Source organism: Paramormyrops kingsleyae, chromosome 7 (assembly GCF_048594095.1).
Source record: "Paramormyrops kingsleyae isolate MSU_618 chromosome 7, PKINGS_0.4, whole genome shotgun sequence".
Lineage (NCBI taxonomy): Eukaryota > Metazoa > Chordata > Actinopteri > Osteoglossiformes > Mormyridae > Paramormyrops > Paramormyrops kingsleyae.
In genome coordinates this window covers 1,973,419-1,997,726 of record NC_132803.1, presented here as the reverse complement: position 1 = coordinate 1,997,726, position 24,308 = coordinate 1,973,419, and the positions used below count along the sequence as shown (strand labels likewise).

The window sequence follows — 24,308 nt, the reverse complement described above, 5'->3', positions numbered from 1 at the left end:
GTTCCCTCAGGGGGTGGGGTGGAGTTGGGGGGGGGGGGGGGGGGGGGTGTTGTTGGTGTGGGTGCTGTGCCCCCACCCACTCACAAGGCACTTTATGGGGAGGCCAATTTCCCATCATGCCTCAGTGGCTGTCTGTTTTCCATTATGCCTCTGTCCTCCCTGTTTCCCAGGTTGTTTTGGGGTGGCTTGTGACCCCACAGCTAACAGAAGCACAAGACATTCCCTGGGAAATCGCAGCACTCTCAGCCTCGGGAAGGCGGGGTTCTGATGGTTCTGGGTTTGTCTCGATAGGGCTGGCCTCGGGAAGGCGGGGTTCTGACGGTTCTGGGTTTGCCTCAATATGGTTGGCCTCAGGAAGGCGGGATTCTGTTGGTTCTGGATTTGTCTTGATAGGGCTGGCCACAGGAAGGCGGGGTTCTGCCAGTTCTGGATTTGTCTTGATAGGGCTGGCTACAGGAAGGCGGGGTTCTGACAGTTCTGGGTTTGCCTCAATAGGGTTGGCCTCAGGAAAGCAGGATTCTGCTGGTTCTGGATTTGTCTTGATAGGGCTGGCCACAGGAAGGCGGGATTCTGTTGGTTCTGGATTTGTCTTGATAGGGCTGGCCACAGGAAGGCGGGGTTCTGCCAGTTCTGGATTTGTCTTGATAGGGCTGGCTACAGGAAGGCGGGGTTCTGACAGTTCTGGGTTTGCCTCAATAGGGTTGGCCTCAGGAAAGCGGGATTCTGCCGGTTCTGGATTTGTCTTGATAGGGTTGGCCTCAGGAAAGCGGGATTCTGCCGGTTCTGGATTTGTCTTGATAGGGCTGGCCACAGGAAGGCGGGGTTCTGCCGGTTCTGGATTTGTCTTGATAGGGCTGGCCACAGGAAGGCGGGGTTCTGACGGTTCTGGGTTTGTCTCGATAGGGCTGGCCTCGGGAAGGCAGGGTTCTGGCGGTTCTGGGTTTGCCTCAATAGGGTTGGCCTCGGGAAGGCGGGGTTCTGCCGGTTCTGGGTTTGTCTCGATAGGGTTGGCCTCAGGAAGGCGGGATTCTGCCGGTTCTGGATTTGTCTTGATAGGGCTGGCCACAAGAAGGCAGGGTTCTGCCAGTTCTGGATTTGTCTTGATAGGGCTGGCCACAGGAAGGCGGGGTTCTGCCAGTTCTGGATTTGTCTTGATAGGGCTGGCCACAGGAAGGCGGGGTTCTGCTGGTTCTGGGTTTGTCTCGATAGGCTTGGCCTCGGGAAGGCGGGGTTCTGCCGGTTTTGGACTTGTGTTGATGGAGCTGGTCGTAGGACAGCTTGTGATTAGCTGGTGGGATCCATGGCTAGGAAAGGTCATTTAGAACTGAGGGTGTTCCAGTCTGTGGCTCTGATAATATAAGCTGCTATTTTTATTCATTGTACTTGGAACATTTCCCATCTGTTTAAAAATACACGTCCCAGAAAATCCAGGATTCGTGTGTGTGCGGGGAGGGGTCTGTTTTACTGGTTTTCCCTTTTATACTTGAGGAACCTGAAAGAAAAGCAAGATGAATAATCTGTTTTATAATAGAAGCACATTACCCACCCCGTCCAAGGTGTGTGTGTGTGTGTGTGTGTGTGTGCGTGTGTGTGTGTGTGTGTGTGTCAGCTAAGGGGTTTTAATTTGTTGTAAATACTAACAAAATATTTATTTGCCAAATATACTGTTTAAAGACTATGCTTTCTCTTAGGCCAAGTTCCACGGTACCACTGTTATGGATAGGGTTAGGGTTAGGGTTCCAGGGTTATGTCAACTGGAATATTAAAGTGTTGAGGGCTGATTTACAGCTAACTTCACATCGTGATTTTTCACGGTGATGAGCGCCCCCTGCTTGCCGTCGCTAACTTTGCAAGCCGAGTGATTAATTGCACCTTGTGCCGCTCATCATAATCTTTAAGGAGGCACCAACCCACTATAACAGTAAAGACTGCAAGTCTTTCTTCTGTTCTGCAGAATTCATTTCTGTGTCTGGTTTAGTATCACAGGCTGAAGATTTAAAGGCGTGGACACTGTTTTAATGTCACCCAGCATAGCTGCGGGCACTGTCAGACTTGCTTCATGGATAGGGGGCAGTAATTCCTCAATCGGTTTTCTGCCTTTACAAATTTAATTACTGGCCACTGGATGGCGCCAACTCACTGTGTTGTATAGGCTCCACAGTAGTATTTGTAGTACTTTTAGAGTAATGTGGTACTGCTGGGAGAATATGCATTATTTTTTTGTTTATTATTATTGTGTATATTTGCTTATGTTACTGAGAATAAAGACTAAAGGCTTGTCCTATGCTGGTGTCTCTGTCACTTCATCTGGAAGCTGCAGGCACATAAACATGATGAAGGTGATGAGCAGGAGGCCTCAGACCTGGTCAGAAGGTGGGTCCAGGGGCCGCCTGCAGCGTAACGCTCCGCTACCTGAAGACGTGACGTGCAAATCTCATATTTCTGCTGGTGTTCAGGGGTTCTGTCATGGTGACACCTGTGCCTCACATACCTTGCTGGGGCTGTGACACACGACGCTCCTGATTCCAGGCTGCATTCTGGTCACTGATTGGCCACCATGGAGGGCCTCTAAGAACAGGCGATGATGTCAGCCGGTCAGCCCTGTCACTGGCCCCGCCCTCGCCTGACCCTGCCTTATCACTGCCTGCATATTTAATGACGGCATCCGGCCAGGGTGTCGCCGCGAAAGCAGGATGATGCCCCTGCGTTTCACTCTGAAAAGCCGCCAATGAAGAGGCCGGGGGCCGGTGCCTCTTGGCCGCGTCAGGGTGCTTTCCAGACAGATGGTTTACTTCAGATCCTGTGTATATCTCTGCTGTTACACACGGTGTGTGGATCTGCGGGGTGAGTAATGTAAACACCAGCCCCTTCCCTGTACGCCTGTGTCCTGTTTTGCCTTAATAAGGAAAAGTGGTGTTTCCCAGCTCCTGCTTCTACTCCTCTGCGTTAAACCCGCCCTAATATTCCAAAGCTAATGTAGCCTTCTGGATTCGTTGGGAAGCCCAGTGACCTGGACTGAACTGGTCATGTGGCACATGTGGGCCAATGGGGCTGTGGGCTGGCAAAATGTGTCATGGAGGAGTCCCACCCTCATGGGGACCCCAAAATCCAACCTGCTCAGAAGCTTAGCTACCCCCCCTCCCCCCCCCAGGGGAAGATGGAGATAAAGAGGAAGAGAAGTGTAGAGGCGATCGATGGCGGGGTGGGGGGCAGCAGCAGGGGGGGGCGGTGCTGTAGCCTGGGGGTGTGGGGGTGTGGCATCACCACTAAAAAGCTGAGGTGCTGGGGCTGAGAGCGAAGGAGACCAGCAGAGATATGAGCGTCTCACTCACCATCCAGGTCAAGGGCGGCCGCTCCACAAGCAGACCGGGGCACAGCACAGGTGAGGGTGGACCCCCCCTAACCCTAACCTTATCCCCCCCCTAACCCTAACCTTATCCCCCCCATGGCTTTGCTCCTTACTTACTCACACACATGGTTATCTGAGTGAGGGATTATGGGAAATATGTCTCTGCTATAATCCATCCCACGAATCAGACAAACGCTGTTTGTGATGAATGCTCACTGGTTCACTGCTGTTTTCTACATTTAGCATTATGTTACTGTCACTGTTTCCTGCTGTGTTCACCTGCTAATTCTTAGCTGCTGTCGTCTTGCCTGCTGCGATTTGACTGCTGCATTTACCACATTTTTCTTTGCTAAAAGCCTTTGTTGTAGACATTCAGATGATGATTTATGGTTTGTGTGAAATGTAAAAGAAACAAGCCGAATGTTACAGTTAAACACCATGAGCTGTGTATGGGCTGTATATGTAAACACAGCACAGTGCTAATTATTTTCAATAAAGTAAAGGATGACAAATATTCATGTCACTGTTTTTCCCTTATTAACAGAGTTAACTGTGGACAAGGCAGCCCAGGTAAGGCTGTGCGCATATCTGAGCAGCTAAAGCCCTGAAATGGCATCTGATACAAGTGTCTTCTGTCTGATTGGTTTGGTTCTGTATTCTGAGATTTTCTGCATGCGTGGGGACAAACCTCTGTGTACTGCATGAAGCCATGGTGAGCAGTGCAGCAAAGAAAGAGAGACCCTTCAGTTACAGATGTATGTGCATGTTTTTTAAAGTGTTAATGTGATAGAGAGAGAGAGAGACAGAGAGAGGGGAGAGAGAGAGAGAGGAATGAATCCCTGAGAGATGACAGAGAGATAGAGAAAGGGGGGGGGATAGGAATGAATCGCTGACAGATGACAGAGGGAGAGACACAGAGAGAGGGAGAGAGAGACAGAGAGAGGGGGAGAGATGGGAATGAATCCCTGAGAGATGACAGAGAAAGACAAGAGCCCCGGCCCTACTACCCCTGCTCCCTGGTGTTAACCCCCAGGCCTCCAGCCGTCGTGCCCCCACCTGAAAGCCATGGCCCTCCAGAACCACCCCACATTGACCCCCAGGCCCTGGGCTCCAGCCCACTAATTGGTTCCTGCTCTTCTTTGTACTTTCAGCCGGTGCTGGAGAAGGACGCTGCTCTTCTTGGCATGGAGGTCGTATCTCTGAGCTCCACCGCAGCTGCTGTGTCCTGCAAGCATGGTGATCATAGCAGGCATCCTGCACCCTCCCTGAATGCTGGGGGCCAATCGCATGCAACAGTTTTCGGAACGAGGCATGATGGGGTATGTGGAATTTACTGCTCCTCTATGTCCCCCCCCCCCCCCCCCCCCAGACCGACAGGACCTCATTGATCAGGGGAAGGAGCAGGAGGGGCAACCAGGCGGGGGTGCTGAGGAACTGATGGTGAGGAGTCAGGGCAAAATGACAGACGAGTGTCTCCCCAGGAAGAGCGGCAGACACAGCCCTGACCGTGAGAACCCCCCCCCCCCCCCCCCCATTCAGCCACAGTCAGCCTCAGGTCGCCAGTTTAACTTTTCACCTGCATGGTGATTTCTCTTCTCTCTCCCCGCCAGGACGGTCGATCCAAACGTCTCATCAGCAAGCCAGCTCCTCCATCACCAAGCTGGCTTACAGGTGACAGTGAGAAGGGCTGCTATACACTTCCTGACCATTTGCTGACCCCTGGCAGCCTCTGTGTTCACCCTTCACTGAGGGTGTACTCACACTAGCTGATCTGTCCCCAAAGTCCAATTTGTTTGACTAGTGTAATTGCTAACTGTGCCCAGGTACAGAACACAGACACAGGTCCCTTATACGTGCAGGAGGAATAAATTAAAATCGCTGTGTTGCATATTAGATAAATCTATGTGTGTCACTCCAAGTAAGGTACAAAATAAGGACATTAATCATGAATTTTATTGTGCTGTGTGATGATGCTTTCCTTCATATTTTCATCAACACAAAAAAGTTGCATGATGATGACAAAAGTGTGTTCAGGCCAGGATCATTAAGTGTAATGTGAGTGGAGACCAACAGGGGAATGGGGAGGGGGGCAATCATGCCCAGGCACGGTACAGGGCAACCGGGCCAAGTGTGAGAACGCCTGAGTCCATGCTGACCCCTTACTGACCCAGTGCTAACCCCTGGTGGGGCTCTGTCGAACCCCGGACTCTCTGTCGAACCCCGGACTCTCCTCAGCCCTCTCCAGACCCGTGGAGGCCTGGCAGAACTTGAGCGCAAACAAGCAGAGAAACGCAAGGAGATGATGAAGCCGAAGACTTTCTCAGCACCCTCACCCCGAGCTCTGGCCCAGAAGCTAGAGAGCGAGAGCACAGGGTAAGTCAGGGCTGGAGAGACATCTCAAAATATTTATGTTTACCTCCTAGTAATGCACTGGCAATGTTTACACCAATTCCAGCCAACAAAGCACTTTGAGTTCAAATATGAGATAAAAAGATGGAGAGTGAGAAGAGGGGAGATTGACAAATGTTGGGAGGAGTGTGGATAGATGGAATATGGATTTGAGGGCATTTTTACTGCGATGTGCGGCTTATATGACACCATCCAGTTTCTGTCCCCTTGTCACCCCCTGTGTTTCGGGCTTGTTTGTGTCCCTGTAGTCATGTGCTTGTCTTTCTCTTGACCATTCCAGAGCTACTGGTCCAGCTGTTGTCCGGATCCAAAGACCTGGCCGCTCCCCTGGTTCTGGGACCAACAACAAAAATGTTAAGCAGATGCTGTTGGACTGGTGTCGGGCAAAGACCCAAATGTATGAGGTGAGTGTGAGCCGGGAGGAGACTGGAGTGTTACCAACTGAAATATGAGAGTTCAGTTATGTTGTGTGTGGTGGTGTGTGTGGTGATTGCGTGTGGTGGTGTGTGTGGTGATTATGTGTGGTGATTGTGTGTGGTGGTGTATGTGGTGATTGCGTGTGGTGGTGTGTGTGGTGATTGCGTGTGGTGGTGTGTGTGGTGATTGCGTGTGGTGGTGTGTGTGGTGATTGCGTGTGGTGGTGTGTGTGGTGATTGCGTGTGGTGGTGTGTGTGGTGATTGCGTGTGGTGGTGTGTGTGGTGATTGCGTGTGGTGGTGTGTGTGGTGATTGTGTGTGGTGGTGTGTGTGGTGATTGTGTGTGGTGGTGTGTGTGGTGATTGTGTGTGGTGGTGTATGTGGTGATTGCGTGTGGTGGTGTGTGTGGTGATTGTGTGTGGTGGTGTGTGTGGTGATTGTGTGTGGTGGTGTATGTGGTGGTGTGTGTGGTGATTGTGTGTGGTGATTGTGTGTGGTGGTGTGTGTGGTGGTGTATGTGGTGGTGTGTGTGGTGGTGTATGTGGTGGTGTGTGTGGTGGTGTATGTGGTGGTGTGTGTGGTGATTGTGTGTGGTGGTGTATGTGGTGGTGTGTGTGGTGATTGTGTGTGGTGATTGTGTGTGGTGGTGTGTGTGGTGATTGTGTGTGGTGGTGTGTGTGGTGGTGTATGTGGTGGTGTGTGTGGTGGTGTATGTGGTGGTGTGTGTGGTGATTGCGTGTGGTGGTGTGTGTGGTGATTGTGTGTGGTGGTGTATGTGGTGATTGCGTGTGGTGGTGTGTGTGGTGGTGTATGTGGTGATTGTTTGTGGTGGTGTATGTGGTGATTGTGTGTGGTGGTGTGTGTGGTGATTGTGTGTGGTGGTGTGTGTGGTGGTGTATGTGGTGGTGTGTGTGGTGGTGTATGTGGTGGTGTGTGTGGTGATTGCGTGTGGTGGTGTGTGTGGTGATTGTGTGTGGTGGTGTATGTGGTGATTGCGTGTGGTGGTGTGTGTGGTGGTGTATGTGGTGATTGCTTGTGGTGGTGTATGTGGTGATTGCGTGTGGTGGTGTATGTGGTGGTTGCGTGTGGTGGTGTATGTGGTGGTGTATGTGGTGGTGTGTGTGGTGATTGCGTGTGGTGATTGTATGTGGTTGTGTGTGTGGTGATTGCGTGTGGTGATTGTGTGTGGTGCTGTGTGTGGTGATTGTGTGTGGTGATTGCGTGTGGTGATTGTGTGTGGTGGTGTGTGTGGTGATTGCGTGTGGTGATTGTGTGTGGTGGTGTGTGTGGTGATTGCGTGTGGTGATTGTGTGTGGTGCTGTGTGTGGTGATTGTGTGTGGTGATTGCGTGTGGTGATTGTGTGTGGTGGTGTGTGTGGTGATTGCGTGTGGTGCTGTGTGTGGTGATTGTGTGTGGTGATTGCGTGTGGTGATTGTGTGTGGTGATTGCGTGTGGTGATTGCGTGTGGTGATTGTGTGTGGTGGTGTGTATGGTGATTGCGTGTGGTGATTGTGTGTGGTGGTCTTCCTGTGTCTGACTCTTGTCCTTCTTCTCCTGTCCCTTTGGAGCAGAATGTCCACATCCAGAACTTCTCCTCCAGCTGGGCTGACGGTCTGGCCTTCTGTGCCCTGGTGCATAACTTCTTTCCCCAGGCCTTTGATTACAGTGCACTGGACCCCAGGCAGCGGCGGCACAACTTCCACACAGCGTTCAGTGCAGCAGAGTCAGTGTCGGCACCTAACGCTCACCCAGAAGCACAGTCTGCACATAAACACACAGAGCGACTGAGCAGACCCTCAGTGTGCAGACCCTCACTGACAGCAGGCAATCCCCATCCCCCTCCAGGCAGCTGGCCAATGTCCCCTGTCTGCTGGAAGTGGATGACTTGGTGCGGATGGAGGAGCCAGACTGGAAGTGTGTGTACACCTACATCCAGGAGTTCTACAGGTGCCTCGTGGACAAGGGCCTTGTCAAAATCAAGAAGCCAGCCTGACGTAGGTGTGGAGCTAACAGCAAACCTAATTAACTTAGGATCCTTTACAGTGCTCGTTAATATCGATCCTGTGTTATGACTCAGCATTCAGATAGAGACATCCTGTGTTATGATGGATTGTCCAGTAACAAGGATTCTGTGATAGAGCCTTTAATCGCAAGGACCTGTAATACAATGTTCAGTTGTTAGGATCCTGTTGTATAGTGTTCAGTTAAGAGAATCCTGTGATAGTGTTCACTTGCTAGGATCCTGTGATACAGTGTTCAGTTATGAGGATCCTGTGATCGAGTGTTCAGTTATGAGGATCTGGTAATACAGTGTTCAATTATGAGGATAGTGTGACATGATGTTCAGTAGAGGAGGTCCTGTGTTGTAATCCAATGTTCAGGGAGGATGATTTTTTTCTTCTTCTGATGCAGTATTCATTAAGGGAGGTCCTGTATGGTACAATACCATGTTCAGTTAGCAACAGTAGTTTAAGGATATGTAATGAGAGGGAGACAGCAGACAGTGCCCTCTGTCTGCAGGCCAGCAGTAGTGCAGCAGTTCTGCTATCTCAAGCTCCACACTCTAAAAGGAGATGTTTGCTCAGGCCAATGAGTCCACTCTGCAAGGGCAAAATTTATGAGTCCAGCCTGTCAGGAATGTGCCGTTCTGTATCTCTCTGGCCTCTGTTTAATCCTACGAGAAGTTGCTCTGTCACGCAGCATTGCTGTTGAGCCAAAAGTGTGAAATGCTTATTATTATTGTTGTTGTTGTTGTTGTTGTTGTTGTTGTCGTCGTTGTTGTTGTCGTAATCATCATTATTATTTCTCTGGTTAGTCATATCTTAAGCTGGATATGATACTGCCAGTTTATGTTAGGTAATGTCCTTAGTAGTACAAGAAGCAGACCTTCCTGGAAGTTGACCCAGTGCATATCCTCACAATCACTGGACTGACTGTTATCAAGTCAAGTCAAGTCAAACTTTTTCATTTCAAAATATGCAAGCACACAATGCAATAAATCTGTTTGTCCATGACTTTAAAAACAGTTTTACACATGAGACATACTTGAATATAATCAATGATTAAATAAATATGCTATACAAATAGTGCAACTTTCAAATAGGGCTTGATTATAAACAGCTTACAGAGGAAGAGCAGGGTTTTTAAAAAGGGGGTACAGTGTAAAACCATTTGTTATGTGCAACTGATGCATAAAGTGACTGATGCGGGCAGTTGGTAGACAGGTATGAAAGTGGTTCAATGGAATTCCAAACACAGTGTAGAGGAGTTTGATGGCCTGAAGAAAGACGTTGTTACAGAATCTAGTGGAGTTGGTCTGAATGCTCTGGAGTCTTCTTCCAGATGGGAGGGGGTTGAAGAGGCCAGGGGTGGGGGGGGTGGGAGAAGGGTCGTTGAGTATGCCTGTGGCTTTGTGGATGTAGTGCTTATCAGTGTCTCGGATGCTAGATGGGTCCCGATGATGTTTTTGACTGTGGGAAGAAGGTGTGCTCTGCTTAGGCAACAGAGAATGTGGAGGTACCATGGTGTCTTTAAAAGATAGGTGATGTTGTGGGTCCGTGTGACACCATCGCCAATGTGCATTGTGAGGAACCTGGTGCTCATGATGACCTCCACAGTTGAACCATTGATGCAGCCACACTGGTGTCATCTGTGAACTTGATGGCGTGGTTGGGTCAGCAGAGCGAAGAGCAGTGAGTGGAGCACACACCCATGGGGGGCTATTGGACCTGTCCCCAAAGATGATTGTCTGTGGTCTTTCAGTGAGAAAGTCTAGGATCCAGTTGCAGAATGTTGAATTTATGCTGATCCCTTCCAGTTTGTGTATTAGCGTCTGTGGAATGATTGTACTGAATACTGAGCTGAAATCGATGACCAGCGTCCTGTCAGAGGCATTGTTGTTGTCCAGGTGTACCAAGGTTAGATGGAGGGCAGTTAACGTTGTTATTATCATCCATGGACTAACATGCGAACTGGAGAAGACCCAATGTGGAGGGAAGGCTGGCCCAATGTGGCCCATGACTAGTCTCTCGAAGCACTTAGTGATGGTTGATGTGAGTTCTACAGGATGGAAGTCATTTAGACAGGTCACTAGGGCTGCTCTGGTACTGGCGTGATGGTGTCTGTTCTGAAGGATAAGGGGATGATAGTCTGGCTGAGGAAGATGCCAAAGATGTCCGTGAAAACATCTACCACTTGATCGGCACAGTCCCTGAGCACACAACCAAGTATACTGTCAGGCCCAGCAGACCTGCATGGCTTTGCCTTGGACAGGCTTCTGCTGAGCTCGTCAGAAGGGATGGATTTACAAGCAAGCACCTTGTTCTCAGCCTCAGTCGAGTGTGGAAACTGTTCAGTTTGTCTGGTAGGGAGACATTTCTGGCACAGGTTAGTCGGGTGGACATGTAGTCAGTCATGGCTTGTATGCCCTCCCACACTCGTTCGACACTGCGTGTCGTTTCCTTGTATACTCTGTGTTTATCCGCATTTTACTTCCTTAATGGCCTGTGATAGATTGTTCCTGGCTGTCTTGGCCTGCTTTATCACCTGATTTGAAGGCAGCGTCACAGATTCTCAGCAGTGCCCATACATTTGGTGATATTAACTGATTTGGGATCAGATTCCAACCTTAGTGGGCATGAGCTAGGACATAATGTAGCCTGGCTTGCTGCTTTGTATGACGCACACTGACCCAGTTTTTACAGTGTGCTGCTGGGACCAAGGTTAAAATCCACTAAACTAGTTATATTTATGTGGTTTTAAGTGTAAAGCCTGACCTCTAGAGGCTATACTCACATACTGCATGATTAGCTGAAGCAGCAAAAGTTATATTTTTTAATTTCATAATATGTGTGTTTCTTCCAAACAAGTACTCAGTTGGGTATATTAATGAAGCAATTCAAGCTAAACGTCTCTCAAGAGCGCAGCAGAATGCTCCTTTTATGGTTGTTTCATTCCATGTGCAGCTCCCGCAGCGTATGTGTGTTTAGGGTCATGTATTATGTATTTATAAATATATTACATTGTGGGGATGAAAGGTTTTTATCACATTTTTCAGACCTCACAAGAGGACATTCAATTTTATAAAAATCTGTGACTGTAATCAAGAACCTAAAAATGCCGTAAGTCTTGTATTTCGTTTGGTTACTTATGGTTAAGGGTGTCATAGTTGGGATTAGGGTTATGCCCATAGAAATGAATGGTCAGTCCCCACAATGACAGGAATATTTGAACTATGTGTGCTTGGCCGTGTTTATCAGCTCTCTTCCCCGTTGCTCCCTCTTACAGGACTCGGCGTCCAACAGGCCCGAACACACTGCAGCCTCTGCTTCTAATCTCTACCTGTACATAGAAACAGAAGTGTTAGTGGGGGCTTGGTGAGAGTCAGCTACACACCCAATACAAACACACAAAATAAACACTCCGCGTAATAGAAACATGCTCCCTTGGGCATAAACACAATCGAATAAGCACAAACATCATATTATAAACACAAACTGTAATAAATCCACGCACTGTCCTATAAGCAAACACTGTAATAAATCCACACACTGTCCTATAAGCAAACACTGTAATAAATCCACGCACCATCCTATAAGCAAACACTGTAATAAATCCACACACTGTCCTATAAGCAAACACTGTAATAAATCCACGCACCGTCCTATAAGCAAATACCGTAATAAATCCACACACTGTCCTATAAGCAAACACTGTAATAAATCCACGCACCGTCCTATAAGCAAACACCGTAATAAATCCACACACTGTCCTATAAGCAAACACTGTAATAAATCCACGCACCGTCCTATAAGCAAACACCGTAATAAATCCACACACTGTCCTATAAGCAAACACTGTAATAAATCCACGCACCGTCCTATAAGCAAACACTGTAATAAATCCACACACTGTCCTATAAGCAAACACTGTAATAAATCCACGCACCGTCCTATAAGCAAACACTGTAATAAATCCACACACTGTCCTATAAGCAAACACTGTAATAAATCCACACATTATCCTATAAGCACATGCTGCATATATTTTTTACTGTATTGTTTTCCCTGAAGACTGAAGTCTCCTGCTCTGTGTATTTCTACTAAGTGTATATTATGAAAAAATAAAACAATTTTAATAAATACAACATATGCTTCCTAAAGTTTACATGACATATAATTGATTAATTACAGTAAAAGCACATTTTCCCAGTTGCTTGTTACCATGGTCCTATGTTACGTATTAACTACTATATAAGTGAAAAATAGGAGAGAATGTGAATATAGTAAGTTTGGGGGAGAGAATGTGAATGCAATGAGTATGAATGACAGAATGTGAATGTGGTGAGTATGAGGGAGAGTGTGAATGCAGTGAGTATGGGGACAAAATGTGAATGCAGTGAGTATAAGAGAATGTGGATGCAGTGAGTATGAGTGAGAGAAAGTGAATGCAGTGAGAATGGGGACAAAATGTGAATGCAGTGAGTATAAGAGAATATGGATGCAGTGAGTATGAGTGAGAGAAAGTGAATGCAGTGAGTATGAGTAAGAGAAAGTGAATGCAGTGAGGACTGAGCCATATGGATTGTTGCTTGAATTTTCTCCCTTTTACTTGTGTGATGCCAACGTATGATTTTCACCTTAGCTGTCCCCAATGGCAGAAACAGGAGGATTTACCAAGAGCAGAACGAACATTTACATGCAGGTCCACACACATAAAAACAAATATACAAGTGTGGTACTTTCTAACTAATAATTAATATCTCCTTATATAGTGACTGTCTATCTATCTAATGAGAATCTGAGAGCAAAAACTGTCACCTTGGCTGAAATCCTTTAATGGAAGAAACCATGTCAGGTTCGTGTCGGGTAACCTGTCTAAGGACGCGCTGAGCTGGTTCGTCCTCAGTTAAATGCTGTGCAGAAGTGCTGTTGTAATTTGTAGTACGGAAACATTCTGCTGAAAAACATGAAAACATGGAAATTTGATCGTCCTCTGAGATGTACGGAAAGTCGGCAAACAATAAATGCGTGTGCTTTCAAAGCGTGTTACGAACCTCTATCTTGAGCCGCTGTTCCTGGATCTCGTTTGAGGTATATTAAGTTGAATATTCTTATCGTGCACTAAAAGTCGTATGTTCACGTTATGAATAGAAAACGGCGTCCCCTCGGTCGCCTCCTCCTAAGTGTCATTGAGCAACCTTGACGGGCGCCTCCGTCTAACTGCCCGTCATGCTTAGGAGGTGGAGCTGCGCACCCGGCAGGCGGTGCGGGCGCAGGCAGGGAGCCGCCGGGACCTGTGTGCCAGGGTGATGGAAGACGGGCGCTCACTGCTTCATTTACTGAGCGGGCTGGTCGGCGGCGTCTGCGCCCATCAGTCTCCCCGTAACTCGCTGACCGGTTATCAGCGCCCGGATGCTGAAGAACTCGGCTCTGGTGAAGCAATTTCGCCTGTCACTGCGGATTTGTGATGCAGCGTCCGGGATGCGCTGTGTGAGCCGCTGAAGGGCGCCTGTAGTTCGAGCCTCTTTGCTCCGCATGCCGATTGGAGCAGCCGGACAGGTAAAGTGCGGTGGCCGCCGTGATGCCCGCAAAGCCCGTAGGCGCCTCTCCACTGCATGCTGAAGGTCCCGGGGCGCCGCCTGGTCCCGTTTGCTCCTTCACGGTCTAATTATTTTCCGCGATGAGCACCGAGGAAAAAGCGATACCGCGGCGCCAAGTGACGGTTTGGGGTCGACAGAATGTGACCGTGACCGGAGTCGGGGTCAGGACTGTGTTTGAGCGTCCTGGAGGAGGCGTCCTGGAGGGGGGCAGAGCTGTGATTAGGAGTCCCGTTAGGGGTCAGGTCTGTCTTTAAGCATCCTGGATTGGGTCACGTCTGTGTTTGAGTGTCCTGAAGAAGGTGTTCTGGAGGGGGTCAGGGTTGTGATTAAGCATCCTGAAGAGGATCGGGTTGTAATTAAGCATCCTGGATTGGGTCACGTCTGTGTTTGAGTGTCCTGAAGAAGGTGTTCTGGAGGGGGTCAGGGTTGTGATTAAGCATCCTGAAGAGGATCGGGTTGTAATTAAGCATCCTGGAGGTGGTCAGGGCCGTGTTTTATACATACTGGAGGGGGTCAGGGCTGCTGTGTTGCCTGTGCTGGTATCTGTGCTGTAATATAACTTACTGACACTCCCTGATACCCACTCCCTGGTGCTGACGTTCAGATGCTGACTCTCTGACACTGACTCTCTGATGCTTACTCCCTGATGCTGACGTTCAGATGCTGACTCTCTGACATTGACACTCTGACACTGACTCTCTGATGTTTCTCCCTGATGCTGACATTCAGATGCTGACTCTCTGACACTGACTCTCTGATGCTTACTCCCTGATGCTGACGTTCAGATGCTGACTCTCTGACATTGACACTCTGACACTGACTCTCTGATGCTTACTCCCTAATGCTGACGTTCAGATGCTGACTCTCTGACATTGACACTCTGACACTGACTCTCTGATGCTTACTCCCTGATGCTGACGTTCAGATGCTGACTCTCTGACACTGACTCTCTGATGTTTCTCCCTGATGCTGACGTTCAGATGCTGACTCTCTGACATTGACACTCTGACACTGACTCTCTGATGCTTACTCCCTGATGCTGACGTTCAGATGCTGACTCTCTGACATTGACACTCTGACACTGACTCTCTGATGCTTACTCCCTGATGCTGACGTTCAGATGCTGACTCTCTGACATTGACACTCTGACACTGACTCGCTGATGCTTACTCCCTGATGCTGACTCTCTGACACTGACTCTCTGATGCTTACTCCCTGATGCTGACGTTCAGATGCTGACTCTCTGACACTGACACTCTGACACTGACTCTCTGATGCTTACTCCCTGATGCTGACGTTCAGATGCTGACTCTCTGACACTGACTCTCTGATGTTTCTCCCTGATGCTGACATTCAGATGCTGACTCTCTGACACTGACTCTCTGATGCTTACTCCCTGATGCTTACGTTCAGATGCTGACTCTCTGACACTGACTCTCTGATGTTTCTGCCTGATGCTTACGTTCAGATGCTGACTCTCTGACACTGACTCTCTGATGTTTCTGCCTGATGCTGACGTTCAGATGCTGACTCTCTGACACTGACTCTCTGATGCTTACTCCCTGATGCTGACGTTCAGATGCTGACTCTCTGATATTGACACTCTGACACTGACTCTCTGATGCTTACTCCCTGATGCTGACGTTCAGATGCTGACTCTCTGACACTGACTCTCTGATGCTTACTCCCTGATGCTGACGTTCAGATGCTGACTCTCTGATATTGACACTCTGACACTGACTCTCTGATGCTTACTCCCTGATGCTGACGTTCAGATGCTGACTCTCTGACACTGACTCTCTGATGCTTACTCCCTGATGCTGACGTTCAGATGCTGACTCTCTGATATTGACACTCTGACACTGACTCTCTGATGCTTACTCCCTGATGCTTACGTTCAGATGCTGACTCTCTGACACTGACTCTCTGATGTTTCTCCCTGATGCTGACGTTCAAATGCTGACTCTCTGACACTGACTCTCTGATGTTTCTCCCTGATGCTGACGTTCAAATGCTGACTCTCTGACACTGACTCTCTGATGCTTACTCCCTGATGCTGACGTTCAGATGTTCACTGTCTGACATTGACACTCTGACACTGACTCTCTGATGCTTACTCCCTGATGCTGACGTTCAGATGCTGACTCTCTGACACTGACTCTCTGATGTTTCTGCCTGATGCTGACGTTCAGATGCTGACTCTCTGACACTGACTCTCTGATGTTTCTCCCTGATGCTGACGTTCAGATGCTGACTCTCTGACACTGACTCTCTGATGTTTCTCCCTGATGCTGACTTTATGATGTTTGACAGTGACTCTCTGACACTGACTCTCCGAGTTTACTTATCATTTTCTCTTATGTTCAAAGGAGCAGGATTGTAACAGGATCAAATTCCTTCCTTATGAATATAAACTCATTGTACTCAGAGTATGTGTGTATGACAGATTTATTTGCAAGTCCTCACACATCTACATTTGAATTGCATGTTTGTGAAGTGGTAGTAGTTTTAACAATGAACAAAAATAAATAAATAAACGGTCTCCAAGCATTCAGATTCCTGCTTGCCATTATCTCCACATATAAAACTGTATGGATAATGTAAGTACAACTGATTACTGACAATATGTGGATCAACCCCAAGAACTATGGGCCCCCATGTGTTAAGTAGGTGCCCTGTGAGCAGACAGCACATGTAGCCACTAGTAAACTGCTTCATTAGCCACATTGCACAAGGGACCACTCTCATGTGTAAAGGTGATACATTTAGTCATTTATCTTTCATATTGATATTTCACTATCACCATAACCGATCGTGATGCAAAATCAATGTGATCCAATCAGTCCTGGAGCAAAACTGTCATCTGGATAAAAATGGTCTATATGAGACAGTCAGAGGACAGGGTGACTGTAATATTGCTCTGTGAGACAGTCAGAGGACAGGGTGACTGTAATACTGCTCTGTGAGACAGTCAGAGGACAGGGTGACCATAATACTGCTCTCTGTGAGACAGTCAGAGGACAGGGTGACTGTAATACTGCTCTGTGAGACAGTCAGAGGACAGGGTGACTGTAATACTGCTCTGTGAGACAGTCAGAGGACAGGGTGACTGTAATACTGCTCTGTGTGAGACAGTCAGAGGACAGGGTGACTGTAATACTGCTCTGTGTGAGACAGTCAGAGGACAGGGTGACTGTAATACTGCTCTGTGAGACAGTCAGAGGACAGGGTGACTGTAATACTGCTCTGTGTGAGACAGTCAGAGGACAGGGTGACTGTAATACTGCTCTGTGTGAGACAGTCAGAGGACAGGGTGACTGTAATACTGCTCTGTGAGACGGTCAGAGGACAGGGTGACTGTAATACTGCTCTGTGAGACAGTCAGAGGACAGGGTGACCATAATACTGCTCTCTGTGAGACGGTCAGAGGACAGGGTGACTGTAATACTGCTCTGTGAGACAGTCAGAGGACAGGGTGACTGTAATACTGCTCTGTGAGACAGTCAGAGGACAGGGTGACTGTAATACTGCTCTGTGTGAGACAGTCAGAGGACAGGGTGACTGTAATACTGCTCTGTGTGAGACAGTCAGAGGACAGGGTGACTGTAATACTGCTCTGTGAGACAGTCAGAGGACAGGGTGACTGTAATACTGCTCTGTGTGAGACAGTCAGAGGACAGGGTGACTGTAATACTGCTCTGTGTGAGACAGTCAGAGGACAGGGTGACTGTAATACTGCTCTGTGAGACGGTCAGAGGACAGGGTGACTGTAATACTGCTCTGTGAGACAGTCAGAGGACAGGGTGACTGTAATACTGCTCTGTGAGACGGTCAGAGGACAGGGTGACTGTAATACTGCTCTGTGAGACGGTCAGAGGACAGGGTGACTGTAATACTGCTCTGTGAGACAGTCAGAGGACAGGGTGACTGTAATACTGCTCTGTGAGACGGTCAGAGGACAGGGTGACCGTAATACTGCTCTGTGAGACAGTCAGAGGACAGGGTGACTGTAATACTGCTCTGTGAGACAGTCAGAGGACAGGGTGACTGTAATACTGCTCTGTGAGACAGTCAGAGGACAGGGTGACTGTAATACTGCTCTGTGAGACAGTCAGAGGACAGGGTGACTGTAATACTGCTCTGTGAGACGGTCAGAGGACAGGGTGACTGTAATACTGCTCTGTGAGACAGTCAGAGGACAGGGTGACTAATACTGCTCTCTGTGAGAAGGTCAGAGGACAGGGTGACCGTAATACTGCTCTATGCGAGACAGTCAGAGGACAGGGTGACCGTAATACTGCTCTGTGAGACAGTCAGAGAACAGGGTGACTGTAATACTGCTCTGTGCAGGACAGTCAGAGGACAGGGTGACCGTAATACTGCTCTATGTGAGACAGTCAGAGGACAGAGTGACCGTAATACTGCTCTGTGAGACAGTCAGAGGACAGAGTGACCGTAATACTGCGTCTGTGAGACAGTCAGAGGACAGGGTGACCATAATACTGCTCTGTGGGACAGTCAGAGGACAGGGTGACTGTAATACTGCTCTGTGAAACAGTCAGAGGACAGGGTGACCGTAATACTGCTCTGTGAGACAGTCAGAGAACAGGGTGACTGTAATACTGCTCTATGCGAGACAGTCAGAGGACAGGGTGACTGTAATACTGCTCTGTGAGACAGTCAGAGGACAGGGTGACTGTAATACTGCTCTGTGGGACAGTCAGAGGACAGGGTGACTGTAATACTGCTCTATGCGAGACAGTCAGAGGACAGGGTGACCGTAATACTGCTCTGTGAGACAGTCAGAGAACAGGGTGACTGTAATACTGCTCTGTGCAGGACAGTCAGAGGACAGGGTGACCGTAATACTGCTCTATGTGAGACAGTCAGAGGACAGAGTGACCGTAATACTGCTCTGTGAGACAGTCAGAGGACAGAGTGACCGTAATACTGCGTCTGTGAGACAGTCAGAGGACAGGGTGACCATAATACTGCTCTGTGGGACAGTCAGAGGACAGGGTGACTGTAATACTGCTCTGTGAAACAGTCAGAGGACAGGGTGACCGTAATACTGCTCTGTGAGACAGTCAGAGAACAGGGTGACTGTAATACTGCTCTATGCGAGACAGTCAGAGGACAGAGTGACCGTAATACTGCTCTGTGAGACAGTCAGAGGACAGGGTGACCATAATACTGCTCTGTGTGGGACAGTCAGAGGACAGGGTGACCGTAATACTGCTCTGTGAGACAGTCAGAGGACAGGGTGACCGTAATACTGCTCTGTGTGACAGTAAGAGGACAGGGTGACTGTAATACTGCTCTGTGGGACAGTCAGAGGACAGGGTGACTGTAATACTGCTCTGTGTGAGACAGTCAGAGGACAGGGTGACCATAATACTGCTCTGTGTGGGACAGTCAGAGGACAGGGTGACCGTAATACTGCTCTGTGAGACAGTCAGAGGACAGGGTGACCGTAATACTGCTCTCTGTGAGACAGTCAGAGGACAGGGTGACCGTAATACTGCTCTGTGTGGGACAGTCAGAGGACAGGGTGACTGTAATACTGCTCTGTGAGACAGTCAGAGGACAGGGTGACTAATACTGCTCTCTGTGAGACAGTCAGAGGACAGGGTGACTGTAATACTGCTCTGTGGGACAGTCAGAGGACAGGGTGACTGTAATACTGCTCTGTGTGAGACAGTCAGAGGACAGGGTGACCATAATACTGCTCTCTGTGAGACAGTCAGAGGACAGGGTGACTGTAATACTGCTCTGTGAAACAGTCAGAGGACAGGGTGACCATAATACTGCTCTCTGTGAGAAGGTCAGAAGGATCCTTTGGTATTTGAGACTTTTGCTTTGTGTTTTTCTCTCAACATTAATAATTTGTATGGAAAATACACTCATGCTGTGTGGCTAGCCAGCTCATCTCTGTCTTTCTTTCTTTTCTTTCTGTATTTGTTTATAAATAATCCACAAGTTTTGCATATGCCCTTTCAGAGTGACATCCTAAGGACATTCACTGAAGGACCTCAGCTTCTGTATTACACTCCAAAGCAGAGGCTGTCTATCACTGTTCCTGCTTTTTTGTCCACTCCTGTACCACAATCCAGAGCAGAGGTTGTCTATCCCGATGCCTACTTCCCTCTCAGCTTCTGTACCACAGTCCAGAGCAGAGGCTGTCTATCACATTGCCTGCTTCCCTCTCAGTTTCTGTACCACACTCCAGAGTAGAGGCTGTCTATCACATTGCCTGCTTTCCTCTCAGCTTCTGTACCACAGTCCAGAGCAGAGGCTGTCTATCATGTTGCCTGCTTTCCTCTCAGCTGCTCTGACTGATATCACCCACCCCTCGGATTCTAAGGAACCTTTTCAGTTTGCTTTTAAAACTGTCTTCTCTCTCATCCTTTTGATTTTTTTAAATGAATGCTCATTTCCTTAGCAAATGCAAGCAGGTAATAGCATATATAAAATATAAATCTGTACTTCAAGCAGTCATCTAAAATGTATTATAGACACCTTCATAATGCATTACAAAGCATCTGTATTGCATTATTTTGGTCTGTATAAGAATTTGTAAAGCATTACAGCACCAAACATCCTTAATTCTTATACCGACCATTGTAATGAATTATGGATGCTTTATTGTAATGTATTACGAAGGTGTTTATAATGCATTACTGATGACATCTTACATGAAGTATTATAATATAATGCCATATGACTGTCACCAGTAGATGCTGTAATGCTTTATTAATTCTTATACCGACCATAATATTGCGTTATGTTTTGCAATGCATTATTAAGGCGTGTATAATACATTATAGATTAGAGCTACAAGTAGGGCTGTTGATTAGTCGACGTAGTCGATGACGTCGACGCTGAAAATGCGTCGAAATCAATTATTTAAAACTACGTATCATTTTTAGTATTTTAATGAATTACCATTATGAATTCTAAAACGCTTCAGTTCATTACAACAAGTGTTTTCCTTTAATATTACTACGCTATTATCGGAGTAGTTCAAATTATCACAAAACAAAAAGGTGGTTTTACATTGTGCGAAGTTCGGTGGCATATAGCCGCTATTCTGGACCGCCAGAATAAGTAAACCAATCTAAGTGTTGTCTATTCATGTTCATTAAATTACCATTAGTACGGAGAGCTGTTTAATATTTTTTGTCTGCTAAATACACTCATTATTATTAAAGCCATAAATTTGTCTGCCTGCTTCCATAGAATCTCCGTGGAATAAGTGTTTGAGGAAACATTTAGGCTAAAATCTGGGCTTATTCTATGTTGATTGACGGTGCCGGTGTGTATTCGTGAACATTGGACTTGTTGGTACCAGTGTTATCGTAAACTAAAACTGAAATGGAAATGAACAGTACCAAACAAAAGAAAACAACTCGTGAACTGATATAAAAATGAAAACAGTTTTTATTTACAAAAAAAACCCGAGACAGACTATATACAGTGGTACCTCAGTTCTCGGACTCAATGGAACTCGAACCAACCAGTTCGAAATTTTTTTTACCTAGAGCTCGATCTGAATCTCAGATGTCAAACCGTGAACGCCGACCTAAGATAACTTGTACGTTGGGAAATGAGTCACGTGGCACGTCTCTCAGCGGAAACAAAGGGTAAAACTTGAGTCTCAGCCTCGCATTCGCTGTGATAGCATCGTGCATGTTTACACTAGCTGAATACATATATTTAGACAGTAAAAATACATTTAGGAAATGATAGACAGTAACAGTAATTATTATTATATACTAAAATACATGTAAAAATAAAGGTTTCTTATTCATTATTTTAATATTAATAATAAACCATTAATACGTTTAATTATAATAATATTGTCGTGCTGAGTGGGGATGGAACGGAGACAAAGGCGCAGACGTCAGGGTATCGGGGAATACGGGGTTTAATTACAGGTAAGGCAGGCAAAACGCAGACGGACAATACAATGACTAGACTGGGGAAACAAACTGAAACGCGGACGAAATACAGATGGCTAAAGAAAACAACTACAAACAGCTGATCACACAGGGACCCCACATGAGGTTAACGAGGGGGCGTGGCACCCGGAAGGAGCGGAGGATCGGGGCAGGACACATTGTTTGGATACATTTATTTTCTTACTTTACAAATTACTTTTTTGATAAATGTGCTTAGATGTGTTTAGTACAGTATATGCTCTTCTTGTTTTATCCAGTTCATTTTGTGTTTAAATGCTAAAAAAAAAACACATTTAGGTGTAATTTTTTTGGGGGCCAGGAACCAATTAATTGGTTTTCCATTATTTCTTATGGGGAAAATTCGATCACAACTCGAACTTTTTAGAATTTGATCCGGAGTTCTGAACGGATTAAATTCGAGTTCTGAGGTACCACTGTATATAATCAGCAGAAAGCAGCACCACACCATCAACATCTATTTTCCTTGTTTATCCACAATATCTCCTCTTTTAAAAGATGTTGTGGTTGCTGAGCTGTCCCTTTCTAGTCGCTGTCTGAATAGTGCCGAAGAGCATTCATAAAACGTTATAAACATGGGTATAAATATTTATCAAAAGGCATAACTCATTATAGTCATATGCATCATGCATTACGAATGATTTATGAAGCTCTCATCTATAATGCACTATAGACACCTTTATAATGCATTATAATGGATGGTATAAGCATTAAGGGTGTTTTATCCTGCATTATAAAAGTGTATATAGTGCATTATAGATGACAGATTCATAAGGTAGTCATAATGCATAATAAACATGGCTATAATGTGTTATGCCTTTTTATAAATGTTCATAGCCATGTTTATAATGCATTATGAATGCATAATAATGCATTATGAACGTGTTTATCAATTACTAAAAACATGGCCTTAAGTAGAGTTACCTTTGCTTTTCTGAGCTTTTATAGTGCTCTTCACTGGGCATCAACAGGCACCCATTAGCCTAAAGGTTTCTTTATCATTCTTTGTCCTTTGCCACCCCCATCCTCTCTATAATTTTAGTGTTTCACTTCCATTTCCTGTAGCCGCAGTCTGGCCCTGTAGATAGGACAGATCCCCAGACCTACATACCATCTCCATACTTAACCCTCATCCTTCCACTTTGGTCCACACAGCATCCTAGTCTCATGTGCTTCTCTCTTTTTATTTGATTTTTGCAGCGGAATATTGTACAGTTCACTGAGGAACGTGGGGAGAATCTTGCTGGTTTCAGGTGAGTCCTTCTCCTTGCGCTCGGTACCATGTGCAGTGCAGGTAGCATTTGACCCCTGAACTGAGTCATCTCTCTCCACATAGGCTGTCATCAATGGACCCAGACTTTATCAACCAAAACCAGCTGGATCCCGACTGGCCCCCCAGGCCGGTCTCACTCTTGCCTGACCCAGTCAGCCCCATGCCCCCCAGGGCCACCAGAAACCTGGGCTGGCCAACAGCCACGCATGCTGACCATGAGTCCACTGACACTAGCTGTACAACTCCACCCACTGATCATGTGACCACACCTCCTGAGATCATATGGACTGATCTGACAATGCACACTTTGAGAGCACCTTTCTTTGTTCCAGTTAGGGACACCTCTGCCCCTACATCAAACCTTATTCCTGCCCCAGTCCCTATTCCAGTTAGGGACACCTCTGCCCCTACACCAAACCTTATTCCTGCCCCAGTCCCTATTCCAGTTAGGGACACCTCTGCCCCAGTCCCTATTCCAGTTAGAGACACCACTGCCCCAGTCCCTATTCCAGTTAGGGCCACCTCTACCATTGCCCCAGTCCCTATCCCAATTAGGGACACCCCTGCCCCAGTTCCTATTCCAGTTAGAGGTACCCCAGCCACTGCTCCAGTCCCTATTCCAGTTAGAGACACCACTGCCCCAGTCCCTATTCCAGTTAGGGCCACCTCTACCATTGCCCCAGTTCCTATCCCAATTAGGGACACCCCTGCCCCAGTTCCTATTCCAGTTAGAGGTACCCCAGCCCCTGCTCCAGTCCCTATTCCAGTTAGGGCGACCCCTGCCCCAGTCCCAATTCCAGTTATGGCCACCTCTATGACTGCCCCAGTCCCTATTCCAATTAGGGACACCCCTGCCCCAGTTCCTATTCCAGTTAGAGGTACCCCAGCCCCTGCCCCAGTCCCTATTCCAATTAGGGACACCCCTGCCCCAATCCCTATCCCAGTTAGGGACACCCTTGCCCCGGTGTCTATTCCAATTAGGGGCACCCCTGTCCCTGCCCCTGTCCCTATACAAGTTAGGGACACCCCTGCCCCAGTCCCTGTTTCAGTTTGGGACACCCCTGCTCCCACCTCCATCCCTATTACAATTATGGACACTCCTGTCCCTGCCCTAGTCTGTATTCCAGTTAGCGCCACCTCTACCATTGTCCCAGTCCCTATTCCAGTTAGGGATACCCCAGCTCCAGTCCCTATTCCAGTTTGTGACACCCCTGCTCCCACCCCTGTTCCTATTACAATTATGGACACTCCTGTTCCTGCCCTGGACTCTATTCCAGTTAA

General features: G+C 47.4%; 1 protein-coding gene and 1 long non-coding RNA gene across 6 annotated transcripts; one reads left to right on the top strand and one right to left on the bottom strand.

Annotated features, from left to right (window-relative positions):
• Positions 1–32: 32 nt before the first annotated feature.
• Positions 33–12,335, top strand: smtna (smoothelin a). 4 transcript variants are annotated; one of them, XM_072713963.1, is made up of 10 exons: positions 33–3,382; positions 3,894–3,919; positions 4,501–4,585; positions 4,719–4,856; positions 4,960–5,020; positions 5,585–5,722; positions 6,039–6,162; positions 7,747–7,898; positions 8,021–8,169; positions 11,462–12,335. In XM_072713963.1, the coding sequence occupies exons 1-9, from the start codon at positions 3,316–3,318 to the stop codon at positions 8,166–8,168; spliced, it is 939 nt and encodes a 312-aa protein (XP_072570064.1). In that variant the 5' UTR covers positions 33–3,315; the 3' UTR covers position 8,169; positions 11,462–12,335. The 4 variants fall into 4 exon arrangements, with proteins under 4 accessions (XP_072570064.1, XP_072570063.1, XP_072570061.1 ...); XM_072713962.1 differs by having other exon boundaries at positions 8,021–8,173; XM_072713960.1 differs by having other exon boundaries at positions 7,747–8,169.
• LOC140592058 (uncharacterized) lies at positions 9,175–13,414 on the bottom strand. Of its 2 annotated transcripts, none has more exons than XR_011992297.1 (3): positions 13,230–13,414; positions 12,994–13,132; positions 9,175–11,515 (listed from the first exon to the last, which is right to left on the bottom strand). It is a non-coding gene; the product is annotated as an uncharacterized lncRNA (long non-coding RNA). The 2 variants fall into 2 exon arrangements; XR_011992298.1 differs by having other exon boundaries at positions 12,994–13,129.
• Positions 13,415–24,308: the final 10,894 nt, after the last annotated feature.

Bases quoted from the DNA above. Each gene is read 5' to 3' on its own strand.
- smtna (XM_072713960.1), top strand. From the start codon at position 3,316: ATGAGCGTCTCACTCACCATCCAGGTCAAGGGCGGCCGCTCCACAAGC. The intron at 3,920-4,500 runs GTAAGGCTGTGC...TTGTACTTTCAG, and splicing joins CTGTGGACAAGGCAGCCCAG to CCGGTGCTGGAGAAGGACGC. The intron at 5,021-5,584 runs GTGACAGTGAGA...GACTCTCCTCAG, and splicing joins ATCACCAAGCTGGCTTACAG to CCCTCTCCAGACCCGTGGAG.